General features: G+C 44.0%; 2 protein-coding genes across 11 annotated transcripts in view; one reads left to right on the forward strand and one right to left on the reverse strand.

Annotated features, from left to right (window-relative positions):
* The window catches only part of LOC140917320 (C-C motif chemokine 20), a 67,863-nt gene that overhangs the window by 25,874 nt on the left and 14,769 nt on the right, over positions 1-27,220 (reverse strand). Inside the window, exon 1 of one of the 5 annotated variants that reach the window (XM_078854438.1) lies at positions 247-289. The exons of the other annotated variants lie outside the window; for them this stretch is intronic. The gene's annotated coding sequence lies outside the window, so the exon portion shown is untranslated. Of the gene's footprint in view, positions 1-246; positions 290-27,220 lie in introns of those variants that run through there. 5 annotated transcript variants of the gene reach the window in all.
* SLC19A3 (solute carrier family 19 member 3) overlaps positions 1-27,220 on the forward strand; it is a 32,239-nt gene that overhangs the window by 831 nt on the left and 4,188 nt on the right. The window contains exons 1-5 of one of the 6 annotated variants that reach the window (XM_073359856.2): positions 4,291-4,429; positions 13,944-14,104; positions 14,534-15,350; positions 21,602-21,794; positions 25,033-25,174. In XM_073359856.2, coding sequence (XP_073215957.1) covers positions 13,955-14,104; positions 14,534-15,350; positions 21,602-21,794; positions 25,033-25,174 — 1,302 coding nt within the window. In that variant the 5' untranslated portion in view covers positions 4,291-4,429; positions 13,944-13,954. Of the gene's footprint in view, positions 1-4,290; positions 4,430-4,847; positions 4,869-9,929; positions 10,057-11,136; positions 11,158-13,943; positions 14,105-14,533; positions 15,351-21,601; positions 21,795-25,032; positions 25,175-27,220 lie in introns of those variants that run through there. The other 5 variants (XM_073359852.2, XM_078854436.1, XM_073359854.2 and 2 more) reach the window with 5 other exon arrangements.

The following is a 27,220-nucleotide window of genomic DNA, read 5'->3' on the forward strand; positions in this document are numbered from 1 at the left end:
AAACATTTTGGTGCAAAGGTCACATCTAGGTGGGGAAATTGCATGCAGGGCCATGAATGTAGGGCTGGGGCAGGAGATTGAGGTGTGGGAGGGGGCTCAGGGCAAGGGGTTGGGGCAGAGGAGGGGTGAGGGGTGTACAGCTCAGGGCAGGGGGTTGGGGTGCAGGAGGGGTGCAAGGTGCAGCAGGGGGCTCAGGGCGGGGGGGGGCTGCGGGGGCGGTGCAGGTTCCGGCCCGGCACCACTTACTTGGAGCTGCTCCAGGGTGGCAGTGGTACGCACCAGGGCAGGCTCCCTGCCTGCACTAGCCCCGCTCCCAGAAGCGGCCAGCAGCACGTCCCTGCAGCCCCTGGGGGAGGCGGAGCAGAGGGCTCCGCACGCTGCCCTCACCTGTGGGTAGCTCCCCCGAAGCTCCCATTGGCTGCAGTTCCCCATTCCTGGCTAATAGGAGGTGAGGGCGGTGCCTGCAGGTGAGGGCAGAGCACGGAGCCCTCTTCCCCCACAAAAGCCACAGGGACGTGGTGCCGGCTGCTTCTGGAAGTGGTATGGGGCAACCCTATTTAAGTGAGAGGGATTGGTGACTGGGCATTCTTTATAGGAGTGGCTTTTGGCTTTGGAATTCTGTCCCCCAACTATTGGCCACTCAGATCCCACATTTATTAACCCCTTTCTTTTTCCCAGGGTCTTCAGTAAGAGAAGGGGGCTTGAAGGATGTGGGTGGCTAGGTGGGGGGTTCTTGCTACTTTATTTATTTTGCGGGGGATGTTGTTTCAGTGTGGATTGTTTTAAGTGGCCAATTCATTTGCATTTTGTGAAACTGTAAAGGTCAGGAATCTCCAGTTTGTCAAGTGCACTTTGTGCTGTGTTAAAGCAACCATAGTTTGCCTTTGGAGAATTCCCCCTGCCTAGGGGAAGCTTCTGCTAGCATAAAGTTCTGTTCTGGATCCCTCAACCTTGGAGTAAGGATATGGAGAGGGCAAAGAGGACAGAGAAGTGAGAGCAAAGAGTATAGCCGAGGGAGGCTCCACTCTACCCAATTCTCCACTGACACATCAATAGCATCAGCTGAAGCTAATCCTCTGCTTTAATTTACACTGGTCCTGTGGGGCTGAGAATCAAGGAGCTGTGACCAGTGTCCTTAACAGTCCCATCCTCCGCTCCCCCACCCCACTTGTTACTGTGCCCGAGCGGAGCTTGGACAATGAAGCCCCAATAAAACCAATGGATAAATTCTTGTATGCTTTACTGCTGAACAGAACAGAAAGAGAAGTGCACAATTCAAATGGGAAAATTAGAAGAAAGTCACCTGAATGGCAGCCTTCTAGGCCAAAATAAGTCATTGGTTTCGCTTCATTTTGATTTGGCCAGTAGATGTGCAAGAGCTGTCCACTGTATTAACTGATCACTATGTGTTCTGCTGAAAATACTGTTACTGGTTCTAGAAGTAGTTTTCCTGCATGTAAAAGTTCAGTCTGATTAATTACATACAAGCAACATTTTCACATTTCACTCAATAATTAAACCCTGTAATGTATTGATTTTTTTTCTTGCCCTTTGCTTTCTCTGATCCTTTGTTGCACAACAAACATAATTAACATTCCTTCCTAGGTTCAGATTCCATTTTACATATGCACCATTGCACCCAAACCAAGTAGCTTCTCTGTTAACCCCATAGTCTACAACTACACCTGCTTCTGTTATAATTCATACTTCCATTATTCAATTCACTAGCTACTACTGTTCAGACTCCTTAGAAAACGTGAGGCAAAATTCAGCAGCAAGACACCTGGAGGTGTACATTTTGCTGGGGGTAATGTGATAGACCCAGGCCAGTTGGCTATAGCAGAGTAGTCCTGTTGGGATCCAGGAAGTGGACCCCACAGTCACAGGAAACCTCGTCAGCCAACCTCCTCTCCCTGGTTTTGTAGATGGCCATTTTGGCCAGGGCTAGGAGGAGGTTGACAAGGAGGTCCTGCGACTTTGTGGGGCCACGGATAGGGAGTGCGTAGATGAACAGGTGAGGGGACCAAAAACGTAATAATATATCCAAGAGGAGCCAGAATAGGGGCTGCAATCTGGCGCACTCCAGGTACATGTGCACCAGGGTCTCCCTCATGCTGCAAAAGGGGCAGGTGTCTGGGAGGGGAATGAACCGCGCCAAGTACACGCCCAGGCTCACAGCTCCATGATGGATCCGCCAACAGACATCCCCTGTGGGCCTCGGGACCAGGGTGGAATATAGGCTGGCCCACCGGGGCTCCTCACCCTCCAGAGGTGGCAAGAGGTCTCGCCAATTCGTGTCACGGGCAGGACATGAGGGTGAAGACAAAAAGAGTGTGGAGCACGAGCGTGTACAGATGTTTTCTTGGCACGGTCCAGAACTGAACCGGCTGCAAATCATGCAGCCAGCTCGCGGTAAAGGGGTGGGATAGCCTGGCAGGTCCACAGGGCAAGGGTCCGATGAAAAGGTCTGGAGGGCCTGGGGTGGAGGGTGTGCGGGTCGTGCTTTCTCGCAGGACCCAGTCAAGGAAGACCCGAGCAGTGGGCGGTAAAGCGCCCCTCACCTCCTGAAGTACGCGCCAGGGAGTACAAGGCCTGGAGAGCCCCATGCGCCAAGCAAGAGTCAGGGGATCCAACTAGTCTCCCCGGTCATAGTCCAGGAGGTCTCCAACTCTGGTGACTTCCGCCAGGACCAACCTCTGGTGTACCGAGGGGGACTCAATCACCTGTACATGGAGCTGGGGGTTGTGTAGCAGGAGCTCCATGAGATCTACCCCCTTGGTGGCCGCCATGGACCTGGTCACCGAGAGCAGCTTCCAGGTCGAGAGGAGGTCCTGGTAGAAGACCGGCAGCCTGGAGATGTCTCATGGAAGACCTCTCGGATGGAGATAAAGGAGCTGCTGGTCATATCGGAACCCTCGGAAGCGGCGCAGGAAGGCGTGTGTCAGTACGCTCCATGCCGGACTACCTGCACCATAAAGGAGCCTCTGCAGGGCCTGGAGGCAGAAGACATGGACCTGAGTGCCCAGACACTTCAGGCCCTGTCCTCCCTCCTCCAGGGGTAGATGGAGAACCCCTGCAGAGACCCAGTGCAGTCCTGACCAGACGAACTCCAGAATCAACGTTCAGAGGTTGGCCAAGAAATCTGGGGCCGGGACCAGGGTGTTAAACCAATACCAGAGCATGGACAAGACTAGTTGATTAAGCACCAGTGCCCTCCCTTGAAGGGAGAGACACCGCAGTAGTCCTGTCCATCTCCGGAGCCACTCTACCACCCTACCCTCTAAACCGTGCCAGTTCTCCGGTGGAGACGGATGCGTGGCAGAAAGGTAAATGCCTAGATAGAGCAGCGGACTCACGCTCCACCAAATGGCCTGAAGCGCAAGTGGGAGGTAGCTCGCCTGCCACCAGTCCCCTACCACCAAGCCAGAGCTCTTGACCCTGTTGACCCAGGCGGAGGAGGCTGCCAAGTAGACGGCCTGGCAAGCCTCCACCTGCACCAAGTTGCCCGGGTTCTGGACGATGAGGAGCATGTTGTTGGCGTATGCCAACAGGACCAGCTGCAGCTCTGGCTCCTGCAGCATCAACCCAGTCAGCCTCCATCGGAGGAGACAGAAGAAGGGCTCAATCACCAGAGCGTACAGCTGGCCTGAGAGGGGGCACCCCTGCCGTACTCCCTGCCCAAAGCTGACAGGCTCGATCAGGGTCCAGTTGAGCCCGACCAGACACTCACGGAGGTGTACAGCACCTGGAGAAAACCCACAAATTAGGGTCCGAAACTGAACGCTCACAGAGTGCCCAGGAGATACCCGTGGTCCTCCCTGTCGAACGCCTTCTCCTGATCCAGGGACAGAAGGGCGAACGACAGATCATTTCCACACCCAAGTTCCAAGAGATCACGGAGCAAATACAGATCATCAAACATGGTATGTCCCGGGACGGTGTAGGTCTGGTTGGGGTTGACCACGTCTGCCAGCACGGACCCCAGCCACAGTGAGATGACCTTCGATACGACTTCGTACAGCAGAGTAGTAGAAGGCAGATATACTGGCCACTGGATAAGCAGTTTTCTGTTCCCTGACTGACCAGAGCGGAGGCTAGGGTGAACACATGATTCCAATTAGCCTGCAAAGAGTCGATTGAGGCTGTTATGCTAATGAGAACACCCGACTCCAATTAATCTGCAAAGAGTCAGGTGAGGTCGTTAAGCTAATGTGAACACCTGACTAATTAAGGCTCCTCTAATACTGTAAAAGAATTCCAAAGCCAAAAGCCACTTCTATAAAGAATGCCCAGCCACCAATTCCTCTCACTTAAAAGAGCTCACTCCAGTCAGGCTGGGGGAAGGAAAAAGGGAGCCAGAGGAAAGGAAGTGCGGCTGAAGGGCTGGGTAATGAAAACATTCTCAAGCCACTGGAAAGGGAGCCCTAAGGTAAGAGTGAAGAAGGCGTTAAGAGAGGGAAGCGGGAGAGCTGTGGGGAAGTGGCCCAGGGAAGTGTAGCAGCTCTGGCGACGAAAGGTTGGCTGTCAACAGCTGCTGCCATTAGGGTCCCTGGGCCAGAACCCAGAGTAGAGGGCGGGCCCGGGTTCCCCCCACCCGCCACTACAGAAACACCTCCTGGGATGGGAAGACAGGCCCCTGTCAGGACAGGAGGCTAAATTGTTTGGGAATAAGCCCATAAGGACAACAGAGACTGTGGGAGTTCTCTCACCAACCTCCTTGCTGGCTTATGATGAAAAGGCCTCAGTAGACTGTAACCCTGGCCCTAGAGAGAGAAGGGCTATGTGGAGGGTTGCAGTGAGCCTCTGAGGCTAGCATATACCGACTGAAAGTGCGGGAATCATGGGGACAAGGTTGGAGCTCTGCCACAGTAAGTAGATTACAACATGGATGATGTTGGGTAAATCAGTGTAACTTATCAATGAGTGTTTGAACAGAACCTGGCACAATGGGGTCCTGGTCCACAACTGGTGCCTTTAGGGACCACGATAATACAAATAAAACAATAATAATAGTTCAGTAGGATCTGAAATAAGTGTAATTTACCCAGAAAGGGTGATAGCAGGAAAAAGTAGCTAACAGAAGGGTGTAAAACAAATCCTGCTTTTCTCTTAGTCTATGTACATAGGGCTGACTTCTATACTGACACATGGTGTATAAAATGGTTGGCCCAGACCACCTTTCCTCTGAAGATCAGAGGCATTCTTTCAGGGCCTCTTCCTCTGGGACACCCTGCAAAGCAGCAGATCTATGTTAAAGAGTCTCCTAGGATGGATAGAATGGGTTATGTGCCTTATTTCCATACCACCATTCCTACCCCCTGCTGCTGAGGTGTGGCAGGGGACAGTGGGGGCAATTCATAGCTGTTGCAATAGACCCTTGGGGTCTTAGGCAGCTGGGAGTCAATTTAGAACTACCCCCTTCCCCCAGACACATTCTCCTGGGCTGTGCAAGCACAACTTTCAAGTTGAAGGCCTTAGCATTTACAGAGCCACCCTGCAGAAAGAAGCCTGACTTCTCCCCTACCTCCAGTTTGCACACCTGGCAGGCAATGATGGATTAAGACTAAAATCTGCAAGGGGACAGGTAGAACAGCTGCTCGGGAATGATCATCGACAGCAATCCCAATGGCCAAAGGCAGAAACTGCTCCAGAGAAATAAAACCCCTGCAGCCAGGTAACTGAAGTTCCCTGTAGCTACTCCAGTGGGTGGGGCAAGCTTGCCCCTGTCAAGCTCTCAAAATGATTTACAAATGTTAATTCATAAAGATTCAAAGCACCCAAGTGTGCCAGGCCTCTGCACTAACCACTACATGACACTGCTTCCCATAACTAACATCATAGCTGCTCAATGGTATGAATGATTAGCCAATCCATCCATTCACAGGCAGCATAACGTTTTGCTATGAATCCATCCTTTGCATTGCAACAGATGAATACTGCAGCATGATATAATGGGCTAAACTCACAGCTTGTGTAAACAAGTGCAACTCCCATGGAAGTCTCTGGGCCAAACTGAGATGTGATCTATCTATTGCCTTAAGGTATGTGTGACATAGGGTTCAAGTTGGCCAGGTAATGGTGAAGTAGTGTAACTTGCACTGATTGGCCATGCAGTGGACATGTAAAACTAGGGTTATCATACATGATGAGAGGACAGAATAAGATGTAGGCTGTACATCGTGCTGACAAATATTGTCTCATTGTTCATTTGTACTCCGCATCTGTCTGTATCAAGCTGTTGTTTCTTGTTTTATGCTTAGATTGTAAGCTCCATGAAGCACAGACAATCTTTTTGTTCTGTGTTCATACAACACCTAGCAAAACAGGGTCCCCGTCCACGAGTAGGGTGGTTCAGTCCTATAGTAATAGGAATAACAGATTATAACCAACAACTAGCAGGAAGGCAAAAGACAATGTATATGAAATCAGAATAAAAATGTAGATAACTGAAAATAAGTATGTATACCACATCTTCCAATTATTACATTAGAGGATGCTGTTTTTGCAGTATCAAAGACCTTGGGTTAGATTCTGATCTCAGTTAAATTAGTGCCAATCTGAAGTAGCTCCACTGAAATGAATGGAGATATTCTACATTTACATTAGTACATCTCAACTGAGATGAGCATCTGGTCCTTGGGCCAGATCCTCAGATGGTATAGATCAGCACATCTCCATTGACTTCAGTGGAGCGACATCAATGTATCAGCTGATGATCTAGCCCTTTATCTTCCCCTCAGTTTAAAGTTTTTTACTGATCAAATTACAGGAAAATTGAAAGTCCCAACTGGGCTTACATCAACATCAAGCTGGACTTATTACACAGACATATAGCCCAGAAAATCATGACATCCTTAACGATTTTGTCCAGCTTCTTGAATAGAATGAAAAGGTTAACTCTTAAGTAGTAAGAACACATGTGCGCATTAGAAACACTTCACCAGGAACCTTTCAAAAGACTTATGGAACAGTGGATAAATGTGCATGATTGCTGTGTTGTGCATTTATGGACTTTCTGCTAAGATTAGACCAGACGGCTCATCTCTCAAACCCTCACTAATTGGATCCTATAAATATTCCAGTGTCGCACAGATAACAAATGTATTTTTAAAATTGTAAATATTAATGATAGTTATGATTGTGAATGAGTTTGAAACACTTAGCACGCAGCCTATTTCCTCTGAATCAGCCAACAATCTACATAATGTAATTTCTTCCTGCAGACCACTGTTCCCTCTAAACTGTGTGCGTGTGCACACACACAGATCCTAAACCCCACGCACACAGCGAAACACCACGCACACAAAAAGTTGCACAGAAGCACAAAAATTTGCACAGACGAAATTTTTTGTGCACACGGCCTGTCAAAAATTAGAGAACATTGCTCCAGACTTGTAAAAATATTTATTATCCACAAAATCAAGAATTTAATATTTTCTGCTCAGTATGCTGTAGTTGAAAAATTAGAGTACTGAAATTCCTAAGTTATCTAAATAATTCCCAATACAATTATTTTATTACACAAATGTAATAAAAAGAAATTACACTTTCAAATTTTTAATTTTTTTAAATGACCATTTTAATCAAGTATTTTCTTAAAAAGACACAGCCCAATACTGACAATAGTCATTTGTTTCCACTGAAGGTTTAAAGATTGGTGGATAAGGTCTAGAGTTCTCATTTCTGCAGATAACTTTTTATTCAGAAAAGGGGGAAGACCTTTCACAAACACAATACAAATGAAGGTACAGATCCTGTGTTGTGTCCATCTGAGATGCTTGACACAGCTGGCAGGAGCTGGGGAAGGAGATGTGTAAAGGTGGCATTAATCCACCTTTACACTTCACCAACCCCAGTTTTACAGCTTTCTGGCTGCTGGGTCAGATACCAGTGTAAAGTGGAGCAACCTCAGGACTACTCTTTGTCTTGCTGCCTACATTTCCGAGGAATCATTGTGGCAACTAGGAATTGCTGAGGTGTATGGATGCTCCAGTCACCTCTGTACAACAGTGTGTAGGATTGGGGGTTATGCATGAACTGTTATGGATGCCCTAGGTCACCAAAGGATTCCCCTGTGCGGGCAAAGTCCTTGAGTGACCAATTAAAATTACTTAAAGGCTGCAGTTACTGCATTTATGAGAGCAAAGAGACTAAGTGTGGTTAACAACTGCTGTATGCACCTTGTATGTTCTACACCTGCAGAAGGGCTACCCATTATCTGAGAACTCAAGGATCAAGTAGCTGTGCCTTTTATGGAAATAATGTATTTGTTTTAAGAAATAATTTATTCCTGAACTACTCTCTGCCCTTAGAAATGTAACATTCAATTTGCTTTGAAATTTTCATTCTGTGGCAGCTCCTCCCAGACAAGCTTCCCTCGTCTCACCCAACCCAACTGGTAGCCGTCTCTCAGTTGCTTTCTCTAGTGCATATATAATTCTTTTTCAATGCTGGGGCTGCCTCTGCTGAGCAGACTTGATACAGTCATTTTATATCCTTTGTAATTTAAAATACGCTATAAATACTTCCAGTATCCACCAATCTTTACTCTAAACCTTCCATTACAAAAAAATGAGGACATTCAAGGGCGCAGTTGAGAGTTTTCAGGCTCAACCCTGGCATGCTTTCTTATGGGTTAATTAGAACGTGAAAAATGCCAGTTCTTTCAAGACAGTGAATTACTTCTAACCCTTGAGGAGAATCTTAAGTATTTGATTGATGGGATAAAAACCTGTGCAGCAACAGCATTAGTTACTTTTTGGAAATATTAGATACTGCAGAGAACGAAGCAATGGATGAATTTGACTGGAATTCTCTTTGGCTTTCATTTAACTACAAATCCCTTAGTTCTCGTTTTAACCTCTCTGCAAATGCTAAGAAATGGAAAAACTGAGGAGAGCTTCCGAAAAAAATATGTATAGCTAAATTCACAAGTCCCACACCTGACCAATATGAGAACTGCAGGTGGCCAGCCTGTCTCATGTTGGGCACCTAACAATTTAAGCACTCAGATACCTGGCCACTTTTAAAAATGTCATCAGTCTAGACAGACTGACATTGATCAGTGGGGATGGGAAAATCTTGGGGAGTGTGAGGTATAGTGAACCAAAAGTGGTATGGAAGGGAATACAGCTCCCCCTCTACTAAAAACAAAAAGGGTTTCTTGGTTTAGCAATACAGTGCTATTCTCCACAGCTCCCCCTTCTCCCTGGTTGGAGCACTGAGAACGGAATCTCCTGGGTCCATCTACTTTGCAGACACAAAAACAGCAGTGGCTAATGTTTTCAAACTGTAAATTGGCAGTTAGAGAACCTAACAGACCTGTGCTAACCTAGCCCAGTTGCAGATCAGGTCACCTGGGAGGTCTCAGAACCTTCAAACTATACAGTGTACTTATATGTACACTTCATACATTTTTGTGGGCTGACTTAATTATTCTCCCATTCACTAACCTTCTTCAACTCCCTCCTCCAGACTCACATCTGTTGTGACCTCCTCAGGAAATTAGCCCAGTCAGTGACCACTGTGGGGCAGTTGGGAACAGATATTTTCTTTTGTAAACCATTGGAATGATTTGGAACATCAAACTGTTCAGTAACTGACCCATGTCACCTCATTACACTTGTCCTCCATCACTTTGTTAATCCACACACACTTTGTCAATTAGATAGCAAGTTCTTCAGGGAAGGAATCATATTTATAACCTGCAGTTTTACACAGAGACTAGCACAGTGTGTCCCAGTCTTGACTGACTGGTGCCTTTTGGCCCAGCCGCAATGCAAATAAATAATACTCCAGAATTAAACTACTATTCCTTTAAAATGTTTGAATTAATTCCAATGAAGCCAACTGGGCGTACTTTCAGGAAGGCGCCTGGTAAAACAAGTTGAAAGACAAGTGCAACAGGAAGGAGGCCAAAAACAAACAGGAGTACAGTAGCTGGAATAAAAGGGGAACAGGGTTGAACTAAGAGGAACAAAAGAACATGGAATATTAAAAAGGGAACTCTACCAAGGCGGGGCAAAAGGAAATCAAGAACAAGCCACAACAGACAAGGTTTGATTGCATCTGAATTTAAGAAACCTACAATCCAATAAATGCAAAGGAAAAAAGGGAGAAAAGAAAGAGAGGGAAATCAGTGCTATTAGAATATGAGGGACATAAGGGAATGAGGGGAAAGAGAAGCAGCTCTGGAAAAAGTGAACTGAGATTAGAATCTGGATGGGTAAATGGGAAAACAAAGAGGTGTTGTTGCTGTTTGACAATCAAGGGAGTTTAGCAACTTTCCAAAAGAAGTGCAGAGAAGCATTAGCATAAAAGAAGGGGTGGCAATAAAGAGAAAAGTGAAGAAGACTGGTAACCCCCCCCCCAACTAAAAAAGGAAAAATCTTGTTAAGAATGATTGTGGATCATATAAGTTAGGTGCAAAAAAAAATCACTTATACTCTTGGGTAGCAGACTTGAAGAAAGAGACTCCGGGGAAGAGAAAACAGGGACACAGTTGTAAGAAACCTGTGCCTGCATTGGGAATTAGCCTGCGTGTGTGCTACAGTGGCTCTGGGTGTAGTCACTGGGGTTGCTAAAGTATAAAACAAAAGGTTAGACTAAGATTTGCTGAAACCTGAAGAGGATGATGTTTATGTAGCTCAGAACAAAGATTACTGTGTTTGATTTGATGAAAAGAAAAGGAGGACTTGTGGCACCTTAGAGACTAACCAATTTATTTGAGCATGAGCTTTCGTGAGCTACAGCTCACTTCATCCTTTTCTTTTTGCGAATACAGACTAACACGGCTGCTACTCTGAAACCTGTGTTTGATGAGATACTAGCTGTCAAGCAAATATGCCTGGACACTTGACTTGGATATTAACTGTGGGTCACATTGTGCCCCGCTGCTCCATGGATCCACATGAGAGTGGGGCGTACAAAAAGCACCCATTTAAGCCCCTGCTCATTGCTAGCACTCCTAGCAGTGTAAGAAAAACTCACAAAGCGGATGGGGAGAACGCAGGGGTCCCCAACCCCTTGTGTTGGTCCACATAGCTGGCCAGGCACGCCGTGCGGGGTATTTCATAACTCTTGAAGGAGCGTAGTGGCAGATTAACTCTGAGAAGCAAACCCAATGAGGAGCAATTGCAGCCTGGGTTAACCACGCAGGTAACATGAGCTTTGTTAAAAACGTTCCTGGTATACTGTTAAGTGCACATTGAAATCCATTCTTTGCTGTTACTGTTTGCAGTCTCTCAGTATCATGTGAAGTATATTTGTTTATTTACAGGCTTATCCATGATGTTGTATCTTAGCAGCAATAGTGGTATAGCTTCTCTTCAAGAGAAAAGAAGGTGAGGAATAGGGTGACCATACGTCCCATTCTGGCTGGAACAGTCCCTTTTTTAAGCCCTGTCCCAGCTGTCCCGACTTCCCCCGCCCCCCAAAGGAGGCATTTGTCCCGTTTGCTCTTGCCAACTGATCAAGTCCGCCACAGCAAACAGGACAAATGCCTACTTTTGGGGAAAAAAGTGGGGTGCAATGTGAAGGGGACAAACAGAGATGCCAACCCCCCCCCCAGGGGGAAGGTAGGGCTGGGGGGCGGAGGGAAGCAGCATTCCAGCATGCGGCGCCCCCACAGTATTCCAGCTACCAGGCAACAGCCTGGCGCGGGGTTGTTTCCAACAACAGCTGGGGGGAACGGTGGGGGGGGGGGGCAGGCAGCTGGGGGGTTTCATGTTTTCTCTTTGGGAAATATGGTCACCCTAGAGAGGAAAGGTTATTGTGACTAAATGGGTAGGGTAGAAGACGTGGCAGGGTCAGAACATGCTGCTGCCACGGCTGCAACCTCAGCAGTGGAAGCAGGAATAGTGGCTGCAATGACAGGGATAGACCGAAGCAGGAGCAGAAGTTCAGTAGTAGCAATACAGCTCTCTTGTACAGTGGTGCAGGCATGTGCTCTTCTGCTCTCTACTTTCTCATCTGCTCAAGTGTTGAAGATGCTGGGATTATCTTGCCCCCTAGTGGCTACCCTACAAAATTCACATAGGACCAAATTAATCCCGGTGTAAATCCACTGAAGTCAATAGACTATGCCAGCAGTTCTCAAACTGTGGGTTGGGACTCCAAAGTGGGTCACGACCCTGTTCTAATGGGGTTGCCAGGGCTGGCATTAGACTTGCTGGGGCCAGGGCTGAAGCCTGAGCCCCATCGCTCAGGGCCAAAACCGAAGCATGAGAGCCTCAGCCCTGGGTGGAGAGGCTCACGTTACAGGCCCCCTGCTTGGGGCTGAAGCCCTTGGGCTTTATCACCACCCTGTACCTGGAGTGGTGGGGCTTGGGCTTCCCCCCCACACACACACCTGGGGCAGCAGGGCTTGGACGGGCTCAGGCTTTGGTCCTCCTTCCTGGGGTCACATAGTAATTTTTGTTGTCAGAAGGGGGTTGCGGTGCAATGATGTTTGAGAACCCCTGGACTATGCATTGCCTCTGATTTTGAAAAGTGATGTAAATCAGAATCCCTACTTACTGCCCTGTCAGGGAGCCTAATCAGGTGTGATGGAAGAAGGTATAAATTAAAGTTGCCTTTAAATCCCTTACTTTAATTTATATATTTTACATACACACCCTGTAAATCACTTTTCTTCCTACAGTAACTCTTCTGGCCCATTAGTATGTGAGTTAAACAATCTGGACTCCCTTAGATTTAGTAGATGTAAGTAGAGCAATTTAGAAAATATTGTATCTGCACAGAAAAATGTAGATAATGGGATTTTTTTTGTTGTGGAAATTTCAATGGAAAATTTTGACTTTTCATCCCTAAATTTAAAATGTTGAGACTTTCAGGTTTTCCAGTGAAAACTGAAATTTGACAGAAGCGTACATTCCACACAAAAATCTGCCTAGTTGAAAAAAAAAATATTTTCCATCTAAAAAATTGATGGAAAATTTTCAATCAGCCCTAGGTATAAGTTATACATTGGCAAGAGGGTGAAAGCTGAAATAAACCTATGGGGATCTAAAATGGTGTAACAGATGCATTGAGGTGACTGAAAACGGTACCAGCTTAGATTCCCAATAGATTTACCAGCTCAAATTTAGAGGTCATATTGAAGATGGTGTAAGCTACAGTCGGACTTCCTAAGGGAATTTAAGTTAGGGAATTTACTTCCATTGACACATCTCCTCTGAATTATGCCTGAGTTGGGGGCCAATGGATTTAAACTGGGTGTTAATTTGTTCCATAAACCCCAACACATGAGAGTGCAAAAACATCTGTTTTTTCAGTTTCACTATGCCCTATTTAGGGATAACTAACAAACAACAACAACAACAGTAGTCACTTACATTTTAAATAGTTGGACAGGATCCAAAGCTGACTTCTGTGGAATCCTGCCAATTTACACTGACAGAGGATCTGGTCCAATGTCCTTTCCACAGTTTACTACTATGATCCTTCTCCCCTCCCTTGGTAGCCTGACCTCCCCTGCACTTTGGGAGATCTGAACATGAAAGTAGGAAAAGTTGGGAGGAGACGTTTAATAAATAGACAAACTATGCCCCATTTTGCTCTCAAGTAGGAAATGGAAGTTAAAATATTCCTCAAGCATTAACTGACTGAGAAAAATTTTCTGTGGTCAATTTGGTTGCCATTCAACACTTGAGAGAATAATGCAACTGAATTCCATAGCTAAAACTCTTACAAGCAGTCTTTTGTAGGCCCTTAAAATCCTGTAAAACAACAACAAATTGAATGGAATTTCAGTGTGCATTTCAACAAGAGATGTTCACTTACACATTTTTAATAGGAGGAGGCACTCGTTTTCAGTGTTCAAGAAAGTTTCTTTAGCTTCTGGACCTTCTAAAAATAATTAACTGAATTTTAAAATAGCCTTCAGTTCCAGTGAAGAGCACCTGTCTTCTATTTAACACACCATTTCCTTCACCATATTTTAGTTGGCCAGGCCATGGCTTGCTGGAAGAAAATACGAAGCAGCAGCTGGATTTATCCTACCCTGGTCCTCTGCATTTATGGGTTTTTCTCCCTGATGAGGCCATCAGAACCTTTCCTCACCCCTTATCTAACAGGACCAGATAAAAACCTGACCATTGATGAGGTATGGCTATACACTGCTTTCTCATTATATGGAATAACAAAATACTGACTATGCTTTATTCTTCAGAAAGAAAGTATCAGACAATCTCATTTACTCTCCAACATTTATTACAGAAAGATACATGCATGATATTTCCCCTGTGAAAGATTAGGAGCTCAATCCTCATTTCTGCCCTAAAGGGCCAATTGAGAATTCCCTGACAGAAGGTAATATTCAGGGGGGCACGTAGACAGCATATGTTTTAAAACGTTAAGGGAACAAAGATAAAACAAAGATTTTCCTATTAAGCAGCGAACAGGGCAGTATAAGATCTGTGCATCATGCATACTTATATTGCTATATTTTATGCACTGAATTAACAGCAATGAGTGTGATGCTTTCTCCAAGTTAATTCACAAAAATCACAGGATTCCTTCCTTTCCCTTACAGGTTACAAACCAGATTTTACCAGTTTGGACATACTCCTATCTGGCGTTGCTGTTTCCTGTTTTCTTGATTACGGACTATATGCGCTATAAACCCATCATTATTCTACAAGGCCTTAGCTTCATTATTACATGGCTGATGCTTTTGTTTGTCCAAGGAGTGCTAGCCATGCAGCTGATGGAGGTTTTTTTTGGGATGGTAACAGCCACTGAAGTTGCCTATTACGCCTACATTTACAGCGTTGTCAGTGTTGACCATTATCAGAAAGTGACTAGTTATTGCAGAAGCATCACACTTGCTGCAACCACAGTTGCGGCAGTGCTTGGGCAACTTTTAGTGTCTTTGGCAGAGCTATCCTATTTTTATCTAAACGTCATTAGTTTGGCTTCTCTGTCCTTGGCCCTCCTAGCCTCATTTTTTCTACCAATGCCAAAACATAGTATGTTTTTTCACAAAAATCGTATCCCTGAAACTCCCCAAGGAGCAACGGATCAAGACACAAAGTCAAAAGCAACCAGCATTAATGAGCAGCCAAGTTGCCAAGAGGACAAAGACACTGCGAAATCATCCGTCCTTTCCAGGACCTTGCCTGAATGTCAGTCTGACAAGCATCAGTGTCACATGCTTGTGCAGTTATGCAAGGATGTAAAGGAATGCTATTCCACAAAGAAGCTTCTTTACTGGTCCCTCTGGTGGGCTTTAGCCACTGCGGGCTATAACCAGATTGTGAATTACGTCCAGGTGTTATGGGACTACAGAGCACCCGCTAAGAATAACAATGTTTATAATGGGGCTGTTGAGGCAGCAGCAACATTTCTGAGTAAGTAAACAACATAGTATTAAAGTTTCAGAGTAGCAGCCGTGTTAGTCTGTATCCACAAAAAGAACAGGAGGGCTTGTGGCACCTGAGAGACTAACCAATTTATTAGAGCATAAGCTTTCGTGGGCTACAGCCCACTTCATCAGATGCATAGAATGAAACATATACTAAGAAGATATACACACACACACAGAGAAGGTGGAAGTTGCCATACAAATTGTAAGACGCTAATTAATTTCTACCTTCTCTGTATGTGTGTGTGTATATATATATATATATATATATATCTTCTTACTATGTGTTTCATTCTATGCACCCGATGAAGTGGGCTGTAGCTTATGCTCTAATAAATTTGTTTGTCTCTAAGGTACCACAAGCACTCCTGTTCTTTTTATAGTATTAAAGTATTTCCTCTAGTAAATTCTAAAATACAAACTATACCAGATATACGTTTTAAATCATGTGTGCTCCTATGATGTGGTTTAAGTCCATTTCATGCCTATTAAGCATTCCACAGTAGGGGTAAGCAGGTTGTACATTCAAATTATAGTAGTTCATGTGAAGAACGAGAAGCCTCAAATTTAACACCATGTGTCAGGGTTCCCTCCCCACTTTGAACTTTGGGGTACAGATGTGGGGACCCGCATGAAAGACCCCCTAAGCTTATTTTTACCAGCTTAGGTTAAAAACTTTTTCAAGGCACAAGCTTTGCCTTGTCCTTGAACAGTATGCTGCCACCACCAAGTGATTTAGACAAAGAACAGGGAAAGGACCACTTGGAATTCCTATTTCCCCAAAATATTCCCCTAAGCCCTTACACCCCCTTTCCTGGGGAGGCTTGAGAACAAACAAGATGAGTACAAACCAGCCTTGGATTTTTAAGACCCAAAAAACCCAATTAGATTCTTAAAAATCAGAACTTTATTAGAACAACAACAAAAAAATAAGAACAACTCTGTAAGATCAGAATGGAAGATAATCTTACAGGCAGTCAGATGCAAAACATAGAGAATCCCTCTAGGCAAAACCTTAAGTTACAAAAAGACACAAAAACAGGATACACATTTCCTCCAGCACAGCGAATTTACAAGCCAAAACAAAGAAAACCTAACTCATTTTTTAGCTAGATTACTTACTAACTTTACAGGAGTTGGAGGGCTTGCATCCTTGATCTGTTCCTGCAAAAGGCATCACACAGACAGACAAAAGCCTTTTCCCCCCCCCTCCAGATTTGAAAGTATCTTGTCCCTTCATTGGTCATTTTGGTTAGGTGCCAGCGGGACTACCTTAGCTTCTTAATCCTTTACAGGTGAAAGGATTTTGCCTCTGGCCAGCAGGGATTTTATAGCACTGTATACAGAAAGGTGGTTACCCTTCCCTTTATATTTATGACACCATGCCATGTATTTCTCAAGGGGGCTGACTCTCAAAGTGTAGTCTTTAGCTCGATAGAGTTTTGTGCAATACTTGGTGGTCTGTGGAGAGCGCACTGATCACATGGACCTTGTGTCCAGCTGCTAAATTCATTCTAAGGAGCTCAAAATGCATTGCTGCCCTGTTATTTTTCCACATGGGCCTTGCTATGTTTGGCACTGGAATATTATTCATTCATGAATGGGAAGGGACGATTCTGTGAGACACTCCCTAAGACGACATGGATCTCACTGTGAAAAGTTAAAGAAGTCCTTCAATAGAGTATGGTGCACATTTTGAACGTATTGTTGTGTACGTTACTTCTCTTGATGAGATCCAGGCCAGTGTACTTATTAGAATTAGCTATCAAATGATAGGAAGATCAGTTAATATCAAACTTAGTTTTCAGACGTTTAATACATTCACAGTCAAATTTCAGACTGAAGCATGGGGTTTGGAAGTAATATAGGGTGAGGTAGTAGCATCCCAGAGTTAAAGTGCACACCTAGGATTTCATTAGCGGTCCATCGCTAGTTAAGCCTTCTCTCACACATAACCCTGTTGCCTCGCTACTCATATGAATAAAGGCTGCAAGATAGAGCCAATGGTCACCCTTCCTTTATAAACAGGAACTTTAAAAAAAAACTCTAAGCCCTAATAAGAAATTTCTAAATCCTAATTGGCATGTATAATGTGGGGCTAGAAGAGAATTTTTTCACCAAAAATTTTAAGCGAACTCTACACTCACTATCCTGATGAAGTGGATTATAGCCCATGAAAGCTTATGCCCAAATACATTTGTTAGTCTCTAAGGTGTCACAAGGTCTCCTCGTTGTTTTCGCTATCTTGAGATACCGGAGTTTTAAAAAGGAATTAGGGACCTGGGTCCATTGCTACCCTGCAGCTGGAATAGTTATTTATCCCAGTGCAAAACGAATGCAGAATGCTACCATCCCAATCCAGCAGTGTTTTACACTCACTTTGCACTGGGGTAAATGGCTGCAAGGCAACAGTGAATCACTCCCAAGGTGTTTCCTCAGATAAATTCTCATAACCATTCTGTATCATGTCACATCTCCAAGAGCCCAGCAAGTTCACACATTGAGCACTAGGGTCTTTGGCCCATCATTTTCCAGAAATGATGGTATGTAAGCAATTGTGATACTTTGCCTGATTAGGAATGAGAGAACACTGTTCTCTGTTGGCACACTACAGATTTTTCAAGACCAATGAAAGGTCTGGCTGGCCTAGCAAGTTTCACAAAAGGTCTGTGGGCTTGGTAAATTCAGTCAGTCAAAGGATTTGCTTCAGGATTCTGACTAAGCTTCTAAAGCCACAAAGGAGTTTGGTAGATTTTAAAAGGACATGATCAAAGCTCAGTGGAATTAGTAAGCTCCCCAGGAAACCCTAAGGGTATGTCTATACTACGAAATTAGGTCAATTTTATAGAGGTCAATTTTTAGAAATCAATTTTATACAGTCAATTGTGTATGTCCCCACTAAGCAAATTAAGTCGGCAGAGTACGTTCTCACTCCCCTGGCTTGCATCGACTCATGGAGCGGTGCACTGTGGGAAGCTATCCCACAGTTCCTGCAGTCTCTGCTGCCCATTGGAATTCTGGGTTAAGCTCCCAATGCCTGATGGGGCAAAAACATTGTCGCGGGTGGTTTTGGGTACATGTCATCAGTCTCCCCTTCCTCCTTCCCTCCGTGAAAGCAACTGCAGACAATCATTTTGCTCCTTTTTTCCTCTTTCTACAACAGACCTGGATCGATTAGATAGGCGGTGGGATGCTCTGTGCCACCGTCCAAGCTCTCTGGAGGCTTTCATCTGCTTCCAGTTCCGTCTGGAACTGTTCCCTTGGCGCTGGAGACATCAGTTCCTCATTGGATTGTAGACCTAGGCTTGGTCCCTCTGGAAGCGATGCAGTTAATGGGGCTGTTTCCGTTGACTGTGAACCATTCTCCGCTGGTGCACTATGTTGGCGTTCAGGCTCCAGCTGAGCCTCTTGTGTAGGGTTATAGACTGCTGCCGGTGCAGGTTCGGTGGGGCCCTCTGATGTTGGGGTTGCAAGTACTGGATTCAGTGCTGGCAATGGTTCTGGTGCTGGTTGTTCTGCCGGTTCTGGTTCTGAGACTGGCTCTGTCTGGGTCTCTGTGACTGGATCCACTAGTGCTCTTGCAGATGTTGGCATGGGGTCCAGTTCCATCACCTCTGACTGGGTCCTGATAGAAGTTTCCGGAATAGAGCTAGGTGTGACAGCTTGCTTAGCCGGGCCGCGGGTGACCATTCCCACCCTCTTGGCTAGCTTCACATGATTAGCCAAGTCTTCCCGCAACAGCATGGGGATGGGATAATCATCATAAACTGTAAAAGTCCACGTTCCTGACCAGCCCTTGTACTGGACCAACTTGGCTGTAGGCAAGTCAAAAGAGTTTGACTTGAAGGGTTGAATCATCACTTGGACCTCTGGGTCGATTAAATTGGGATCCACAAAGGAATAGGGATAGCTGACACTTGTGCTCCAGTGTCCCTCCACGCGATGACCTTCTTCCCACCCACACTCACAGTTTCCCTCCACTCTGAAGGTATCTGGGAGGTATCAGGGCTTGAGGACCTCTGGTGTGATTCTGGTGCAATGAACTGTCATCTGTTGGGGTTCTTGGGGCAGCTGGCCTTTACATGCCCCAGCTCGTTACATTTAAAACATTGCCCAGCTGACGGGTCACTGGGGCTAGGTGGGTTGCTGGAGAACAGTCTGGCGGGACGATAAGGGGTCTGGAGTGTTCCTTGGGGTTGGGGACTTGGGCTGCCCCCGGTAGTAGGGTGTGGTCTGAGGGTGTCCCTTCTGCTATCCACTCCAACTGCGACTAGAGTTGTTCCTCTCTCCTCCCTCCACCCATTTTGTTCCGGCTTGCCCTGCCTCTCTGGCGGTCTGGGACTGCTCGTATTGATCAGCATAAGCAGCAAGACTTTCTGCTGAGTCCATTTTCTTATCCCATAAACATTGTTTTATATCCTCCTTGGATATATTCAGGAATTGCTCCTTTATCATCAAATCCCGCATTCCTCCAAAGTTAGTTACAGCCCATCCATTGAGCCATTTATTAAACCATCTGTCATCTGGTTTACATAAGCCACATTACTTAGTCCAGGTCTTCTCTCAAGGGCTCTAAATTTTACTCTAAGTTTCAGGTGTAACTTGAAATTGTTTTAAAACCAAATCCTTGAATTTATTATAGTCAGAAGCCTCCTCAATAGGCTTCTTATTGAATATGTCCAGAGCTCTTCCAGTCAATTTTGTGACCAATGTGGTCATCTTGTGAGCTTCAGGAATTTGATGGAGTGTGCACAGTCTCTCAAGGTGAGAAAATATTCAGCAATATTACTGGATTCATCATACTGTGGACATAGTCGCTCCCATTTGTGGATTGTTGGGGAAGGATTGTTAGGGTTATTCGGTATATTCTGCTGAGCCTTTGCCTTCTCCATCTCCAGTGCATGCTTCCTCTTTTTTTCCTTCTCCTCCTTTTCTTTTTCCTTTGCCTCCGTTTCTCTCCTGTGGGCAGCCTCTCTTTCTTTTTCTTTGGCTGCTTGTGCATCCATCTCTGTATGTCTGAGTTCTACCCATCTTTCATGTTCCTTTTGTTTTTCCTCAGCCTCAAATCTGGCTAATTCCAGCTTCTGTTGAACAGTGCAGTCTGTCATCCTGCCATTTTTGTTTTTAACTAACTGTACACCTGAGAGTTAGAAAGGAAAAAAAACCACACTGGCTTGTAAAATTTTGCTGTGCTGTAACCGGATACTTTTTTTCCTCTGATAGCTGTTCTCAGCCTACAGAAAAATCCTTTTGTTATGCCTGCTGCTCTGTCCCCCAGGCAGAGACACAGAATCTACAGCTGCAATCACCTTTTACAAAACCCTTTAAAATCTTGCTGTGCTTCTGGTTCAAAATGATCCCACTGCTCTGCCACCATGTCAAGGTTCCTTCCCCACTCTGAACTCTAGGGTACGGATGTGGGGACCAGCATGAAAGACCCCCTAAACTTATTCTTACCAGCTTAGGTTAAAAACTTCCCCAAGGTACAAACTTTGCCTTGTCTTTGAACCGTATGCTGCCACCACCAAGCGTTTTAAACACAGAACAGGGAAAGAGACAATTTGGAGACGTCTTCCCCCAAAATATCCCCCCAAGCCCTACACTCCCTTTCCTGATGAAGGCTTGATAAGAATCCTCACCACTTGGTACAGGTGAACAAAGACCCAAACCCTTGGATCTTAAGAACAATGAAAAATCAATCAGGTTCTCAAAAGAAGAATTTTAATTAAAGAAAAGGTAAAAGAATCACCTCTGTAAAAACAGGATGGTAAATACCTCACAGGGTAATCAGATTCAAAATGCAGAGAATCCCTCTAGGCAAAACCTTAAGTTACAAAAAGACACAAAAACAGGAATATACATTCCATCCAGCACAGCTTATTTTACCAGCCATTAAACAAAAGGAAATCTAACTCATTTCTAGCTAGATTACTTACTAACTTAACAGGAGTTGTAAGGCTGCATTCCTGATCTGTTCCTGGCAAAAGCATCACACAGACAGACAAACCCTTTGTCTCCCCCTTTGTCCCCTCATTGATCACTTTGGGTCAGGTGCCAGTGAGGTTACCTTAGCTTCTTAACCCTTTACCGGTGAAAGGGTTTTGCCTCTGGCCAGGAGGGATTTTATAGCACTGTATACGGAAAGGTGGTTACCCTTTCCTTTATATTTATGACAGTTACTATTTATTTTATAGTGTGGCAGATATAAAACGCAACATTCTTATATCTTCTCTCTAGGTTCAGTAACCTCCCTGGCAGTAGGATACGTGAAAATTAACTGGGATCTTTCAGGAGAGCTAGCACTGGGAATCTTCTCTGCACTGAATGCTGGTTCTCTATTTCTCATGCATTTTACTACCAACATCTGGGTATGCTATGCTAGCTATCTAGTTTTCAAGTCATGTTACATGCTCCTCATAACAATAGCAACGTAAGTACAAACCATCATCAGGCTGAATAGTTTATGCACAGACTTCTTAAACAATAAAAAAGTCACATTAGACATTCCTTCAGTTTAAAAATAATGAAGTTAGCATTAGATTGATTACAGCTCATTAGCTCCTTGAATTAAATCAATATATTCCCCAATTTTCATTTTAAGGGGTTGTTAGAATAGTATGGTGGACTAAGACAAGAAAACAAGGACAGCAGCCAACCCGTACAAACATATCCATTTTTCCTCGCATAGTTACAAGTACAACACTGCCTTCAGCTGGGTGGAACGTCAATGGTGTTTGAAAGATGTCACCCACAAGTGACCACAGAATGCAGAAAGAATAAGCCATAATGTTTCTACATAACTGGGAATGTTTCAAGGAATTCAGCAATTAGTTATATTATGCCCTCTCTATTTCAGCTGGTTAGGGATATCCGGTGGATATTTATTGCTTTAAGTACATTTGAGATATGATATAGCTATGTCACAGATGGGGTTAAGAGCTACTAAATTAACCTACAGCTACACTTAGGTATATTTACAGCTTGCTGTTAGGTTAATTGGTGCTTTTAAAAAGAACAGACTGATAACAATAAACCCTCAAACCTTTGTTTTTAAGAAAGGGGGAGAGAGAGAGAGAGAGAGAGTGTCATTGAATTCAAATGAATTTTGCTTCTGTTACATAGCAGCTATATAGACATCTTCTCAAGGAAAAGCCCATTAATGGATCTCAATTCTTTCCTGATTACTTGAAAGCCATTAGAGGAGTTAAACCTAACACATTTACAAGAACCCTGGCACCCCATTTTTCTACAATCAAGTAAAATGTACAAAATGAACAGAATTAAATAAAGAATGTGCGAAGAGCAGTATTCCTACATTCCCATATGGCAGATACGAAGCACGCATCTGTCTACACAACACACACTCGAGCTAGTGAGGAGCTTTCAAATTAAAGATTTTTCATCAGAAGATCCCAATTCATCAAAACTGAAACTGATCGAAACAGGCCCTTTCCCATTAACAATCTCCCAACTAAAAGAAATGTTGAAAAAAGTTTCAAAGTTGTTGAAATGTTCATGTCAGCATTTCCAAAATTAAATGGTTCATTCTGTGGTTCAAAACAACTTTTATTTTGACATTTTAGTTATTTTATACTAAAAAACAAAATATTTAATCAATTGAAACATTTCAAAATCATCAAAACATAATGTATCAATTGACCTAATCTGAGGTTTTTTTCTTCCCTCCAGATTATCAATTTGTGAAATTTTTCAACATTAACTTTTCATCTCAATTTAGGACACGAAATTTTTTCAAAATCTCAAAACTTCTCACAGGATAGGAAAACCATTTTACACCCATCTCTCTCTCTCACACACACACACACACGTTTGACACATCTAACTCACTATTCAATCCAGCCTTCTGTTTAGATTGCTTTTTTGTGAATATGGCACAATAGAATTTTGTTCATACAAATATTTGGAGAGGATTTTTTTCATGCAAATACAGCTGTTGATGCATGAATTCGTGCATCCATGCGCACACAAAAGTCAATTTGTACTGAAAGTGCTTTCCGAGCCATCGTTGATTATTAATCCAGCTAGATGGATTAGGTCAGGGCTTAAATTCAGCCAGAGCTGCCTGGAGCAGAGCTTTGGTAAACATTTTCAACCCCCCTGGAGTTTTCATAGCATGTTGGGGGAGGAGGGGGAGATTGCATGGGGGGTACCTGGAAAGACTGAGGATTTAAGCCCTGTCTTAGGTAAGCTAGTGTATGTGACAGGAAAAAAACAAATGTAAAATCTGCTGAACAGCAAATAAATCCAGCCTATTTCTTTCTCTTCCGCAGTCAAGAAGGAATCCAGCTGTTTTTAAATCTGGAGTCTATGAATATGGCCAAACCTAATGCTCATTCTTTGCACAAAATAGACAGGAAACAAATGTCCGAAGATTTCCTAGACCACACAATGCTCCCCTCTGAGAAATTCAACATCCCAATGATTTCTTCAGGCGTTGCTCCTGGTTTTATGAATGTTAGCTCACCCATCGTGTGACTTAACTGACCAATCTCACAGCCCACATTCTCAGTGCTGTAAATTGAGTACTCACCATAACAGTTTCCAAAAAACCCATAGGCCCAAATATTACTAAACATACACTGAGGTAGTGCCAAAACCTGCTCCCCAATTTGCTATATGCTGTAGAGACTTACAGAAGGCAACAGTCTTAAATATTATGGGTTCAGCAATAGCAAACAATGAACAAATTCTCCAACAGAGGTTGGTCTAACAACAGACATTATTGGACCAACCTTCTCTCTCTCATATCTGGGACCAACACGGCTACAAACAAAAAATATCCTGACAGGTACATGGACAGTTCACAAACAGGAAAATGGGGGAAATCTGACAGATGGTTTGCCATGAAGTTCAACCAGCTCTACCAAAAAAATGGAAGCCCACAATAAACCTAATAAACCTATCAGGAACCTAATAAATATCCTATGTCCAATAAAAAAAATAATCGACATACGATACAATGTATTGCTAGAATTACAAGCAAACTTTCTGAGTAGAAGACCCAAAAGATACAATTTTACAAAGAAAAGTTTAAAATAAATGCAAAGAAAAAAGTTGAAGGGAGAGAAAAAACTTACAGGAATTCAGCAAAGATAAGAAGTAATCAATGCCACTCTCAAACCACAGACCTTACAAACCAACTGGCAAGAGAAACTCTGTTCTTAAGAGGTTCTATTAGATCCCATAGGGCTCATCTGAGCCAAGAATGGAAGGATAATCCAGAAGTTTGGTGATAGCCTAGGACCTGGGAGACCCAGGTTTAATTCCCTGCTCTCTCATAGCCTTCCTGTGTAACTCTGAGCAAATCACTTATTTCCTCTGTGCCTCAGGTCTCCATCTACAAAATGGGGATTATAGGCGATACCCTGATTCTAGAGGACAGAAGGTGAAACCTCTCCTCAGAGACTATGGTAATATGGGAGGAGGGGGCATGTAAGGACAGAGAATGATAGTCAACATGTTCAAATACACCTTGCCTTGTCTACACTAGGGTGTTAAAATATGTTAGTAACACATTGTAAAATGACACCTTTTATCCTAGCCTAGACATACCATTCTGTATGTGAATCGTCGCTCTTTCCCAAGGAAAAGGAAAGGGAATACATTCATATTCCCTGCAGTTTAACTAACCAACCATTTAATTTTAGGTTTCAGATTGCTGTCAATCTAAGCATGGAACGCTACGCTTTAATGTTTGGATTCAACAACTTTGTCGCACTGGTGATTCAGACTATTATAACTGTAGTCGTAGTTGATTCAAGAGGTCTGGGATTGAAGATAGTCACCCAGGTAAATAGTATTCACTTCACATTTACTGTTTAGTTAATTCAGTTAGTGTCACATGCATCTTAAACCTGTAAAAGGAATCCTTTGACATCGCAATTTCCAGTTTAAGCAATCATAATCCACTCTTCTTTTGTCCTTTCCCTTGTGTGGACAGCACTGAAGATGTAACTTGGTCACCAGCTTTGAAAGTTTGCCACTGTGTTTTTACATAAAACTCATAGGTTAGTCATGGTCCCTTCCCTCCACCCTTAGTAGCCCAGATCCACACTCTAGGATCCCATTAAACTGACCCTTTGATTTTTTTTTTTTTTTTTTGCAGTATTACCTGACCCCAGACCAATTCATGACTGAGGAGGCAATACTGTTGGGCTGCTGCCAACTTCCTCTCAGTTAATACAACTAACCTAGCACCCACCCTGCTGAGAAATCAACATAATCTCTAGCCACAAGGTGTCATGGCAGTTCAACAGCATAAGAGGTAGCCTGGACCAAGCACAAAACTAAGCACAAGAGGCTCCTGCATTCTAATTCCATCTCTGCCGCAGACCTGCTCTGTAGCTTAAATCAGATAACTCTACCTTTCTGCCTCGAGTTTCCCCATTTGTAAACTGGAGTAGTATTACCTACTTATTACATAGGGGTGTTCACTGCGCTCATTAACCCGTCCTACTTCTACTAATGTCAACTGAAATTTTGCCTTTGAGTACAAGGGCAGCAGGATCTAGCCAAAACCTTGGTAAATTATTTTTCCCCTCTTTGAAATCATCACCATACTTTCGAGTTGACTGAAGAGACGTAGAAAGGAGCCTTCAGTAACTTGGCAGGAGAAGGTGGTGGTGAGAAGAGTGACAGAATCAGAGTACCAAAGTGGGAAAGTAAAGAAAGGGTAGAACTGGCTAACATGCACACTTTGAGTGGTTGACAAAGGGGGCAAGACACTTTGAATCTCTGATGGGGGAACCTGTATGATAATTGAAGCTCACAGCCACACCACACAGAGTAGGAATACATCCAACAGCACAGAATACTTAGGTATATAGAGTATAAAGCTATTTGAGTTGGTACCCAGCCTCTTACAAAGAATGCCATGGGATCTTTAATGACCCCAAGTGGCCAGAAACTTGGTTTTATATCTCGTTAATAGACTTAATCCTCAGCTGGTGTAAATTGCCAGGGCACCATTGAAGTCACTGAAGCTCTGACAATTTACACAAATTGAGCATTTGACCCTAGAGGCAGCAGGTTTAACAAGGTAAGAAATGCTACTCTGGAACTTGCACATCTGTCAGACTAATGCTTTCATGATACCAACTATAGACACGATACACATTGACAAACATAATGGAAAAGGCTTAAGCAAACAAGTGCTCCCCATATTGTTACCTAAAGTCATCAGATGCTTCAGTAACACAAGAAAGTCCATGGAGAGCTCGCTTTTGAATATGGAAAAGAAAACAAAAACATCTGCTCTGTTAGTTCCAATCTTTACCATGTTCCCAGGTGAATGTAGAGAGTTCCCTCAATGACATCTCAGACACAGCAATTCCACATCACTTTTGCTGGCCCTCTGGGCTCCAAGAATACCAAAAAGGAGTTCAGATACCATTCAGCAGGGGTGTGACTTCTGAGTTTAGATATATTTTTATTAGATGGCCTTGAGGTCTCTTGGTTGGTTAGCACAAGCAGGCAGAGTTCCTGGAACGATGACAAGCACGCTGCAGATTCCACCACCACCACCCCCTTTTGCTTTCCCAGAGCATGGAGCACCCCCTCCTGATCTTCCTCTCAGGGTTACTTCTGCACAGTAGCTCGATAATACTATTTACCTGCCAGGTGGTTTTAGCAGTGAAGCTACATTATTGCCTGACAAAACTGATAGAGGAAGTAATATAATAAACGGATGGAGGACTCAAACAGGGCATTATGGAACAAAATATTGTCCAAAATGCTAAAAGACCCCTTGAGAGTTTCTTTTCACAGCCATTGAATGAAAACTTCAACAATATAGAGGCACAAAAGCAGGCTTATGATGTATTACTTTAGAGTCAT

Source organism: Lepidochelys kempii, chromosome 9, assembly GCF_965140285.1.
Source record: "Lepidochelys kempii isolate rLepKem1 chromosome 9, rLepKem1.hap1, whole genome shotgun sequence".
NCBI classification, from domain to species: Eukaryota; Metazoa; Chordata; order Testudines; family Cheloniidae; genus Lepidochelys; species Lepidochelys kempii.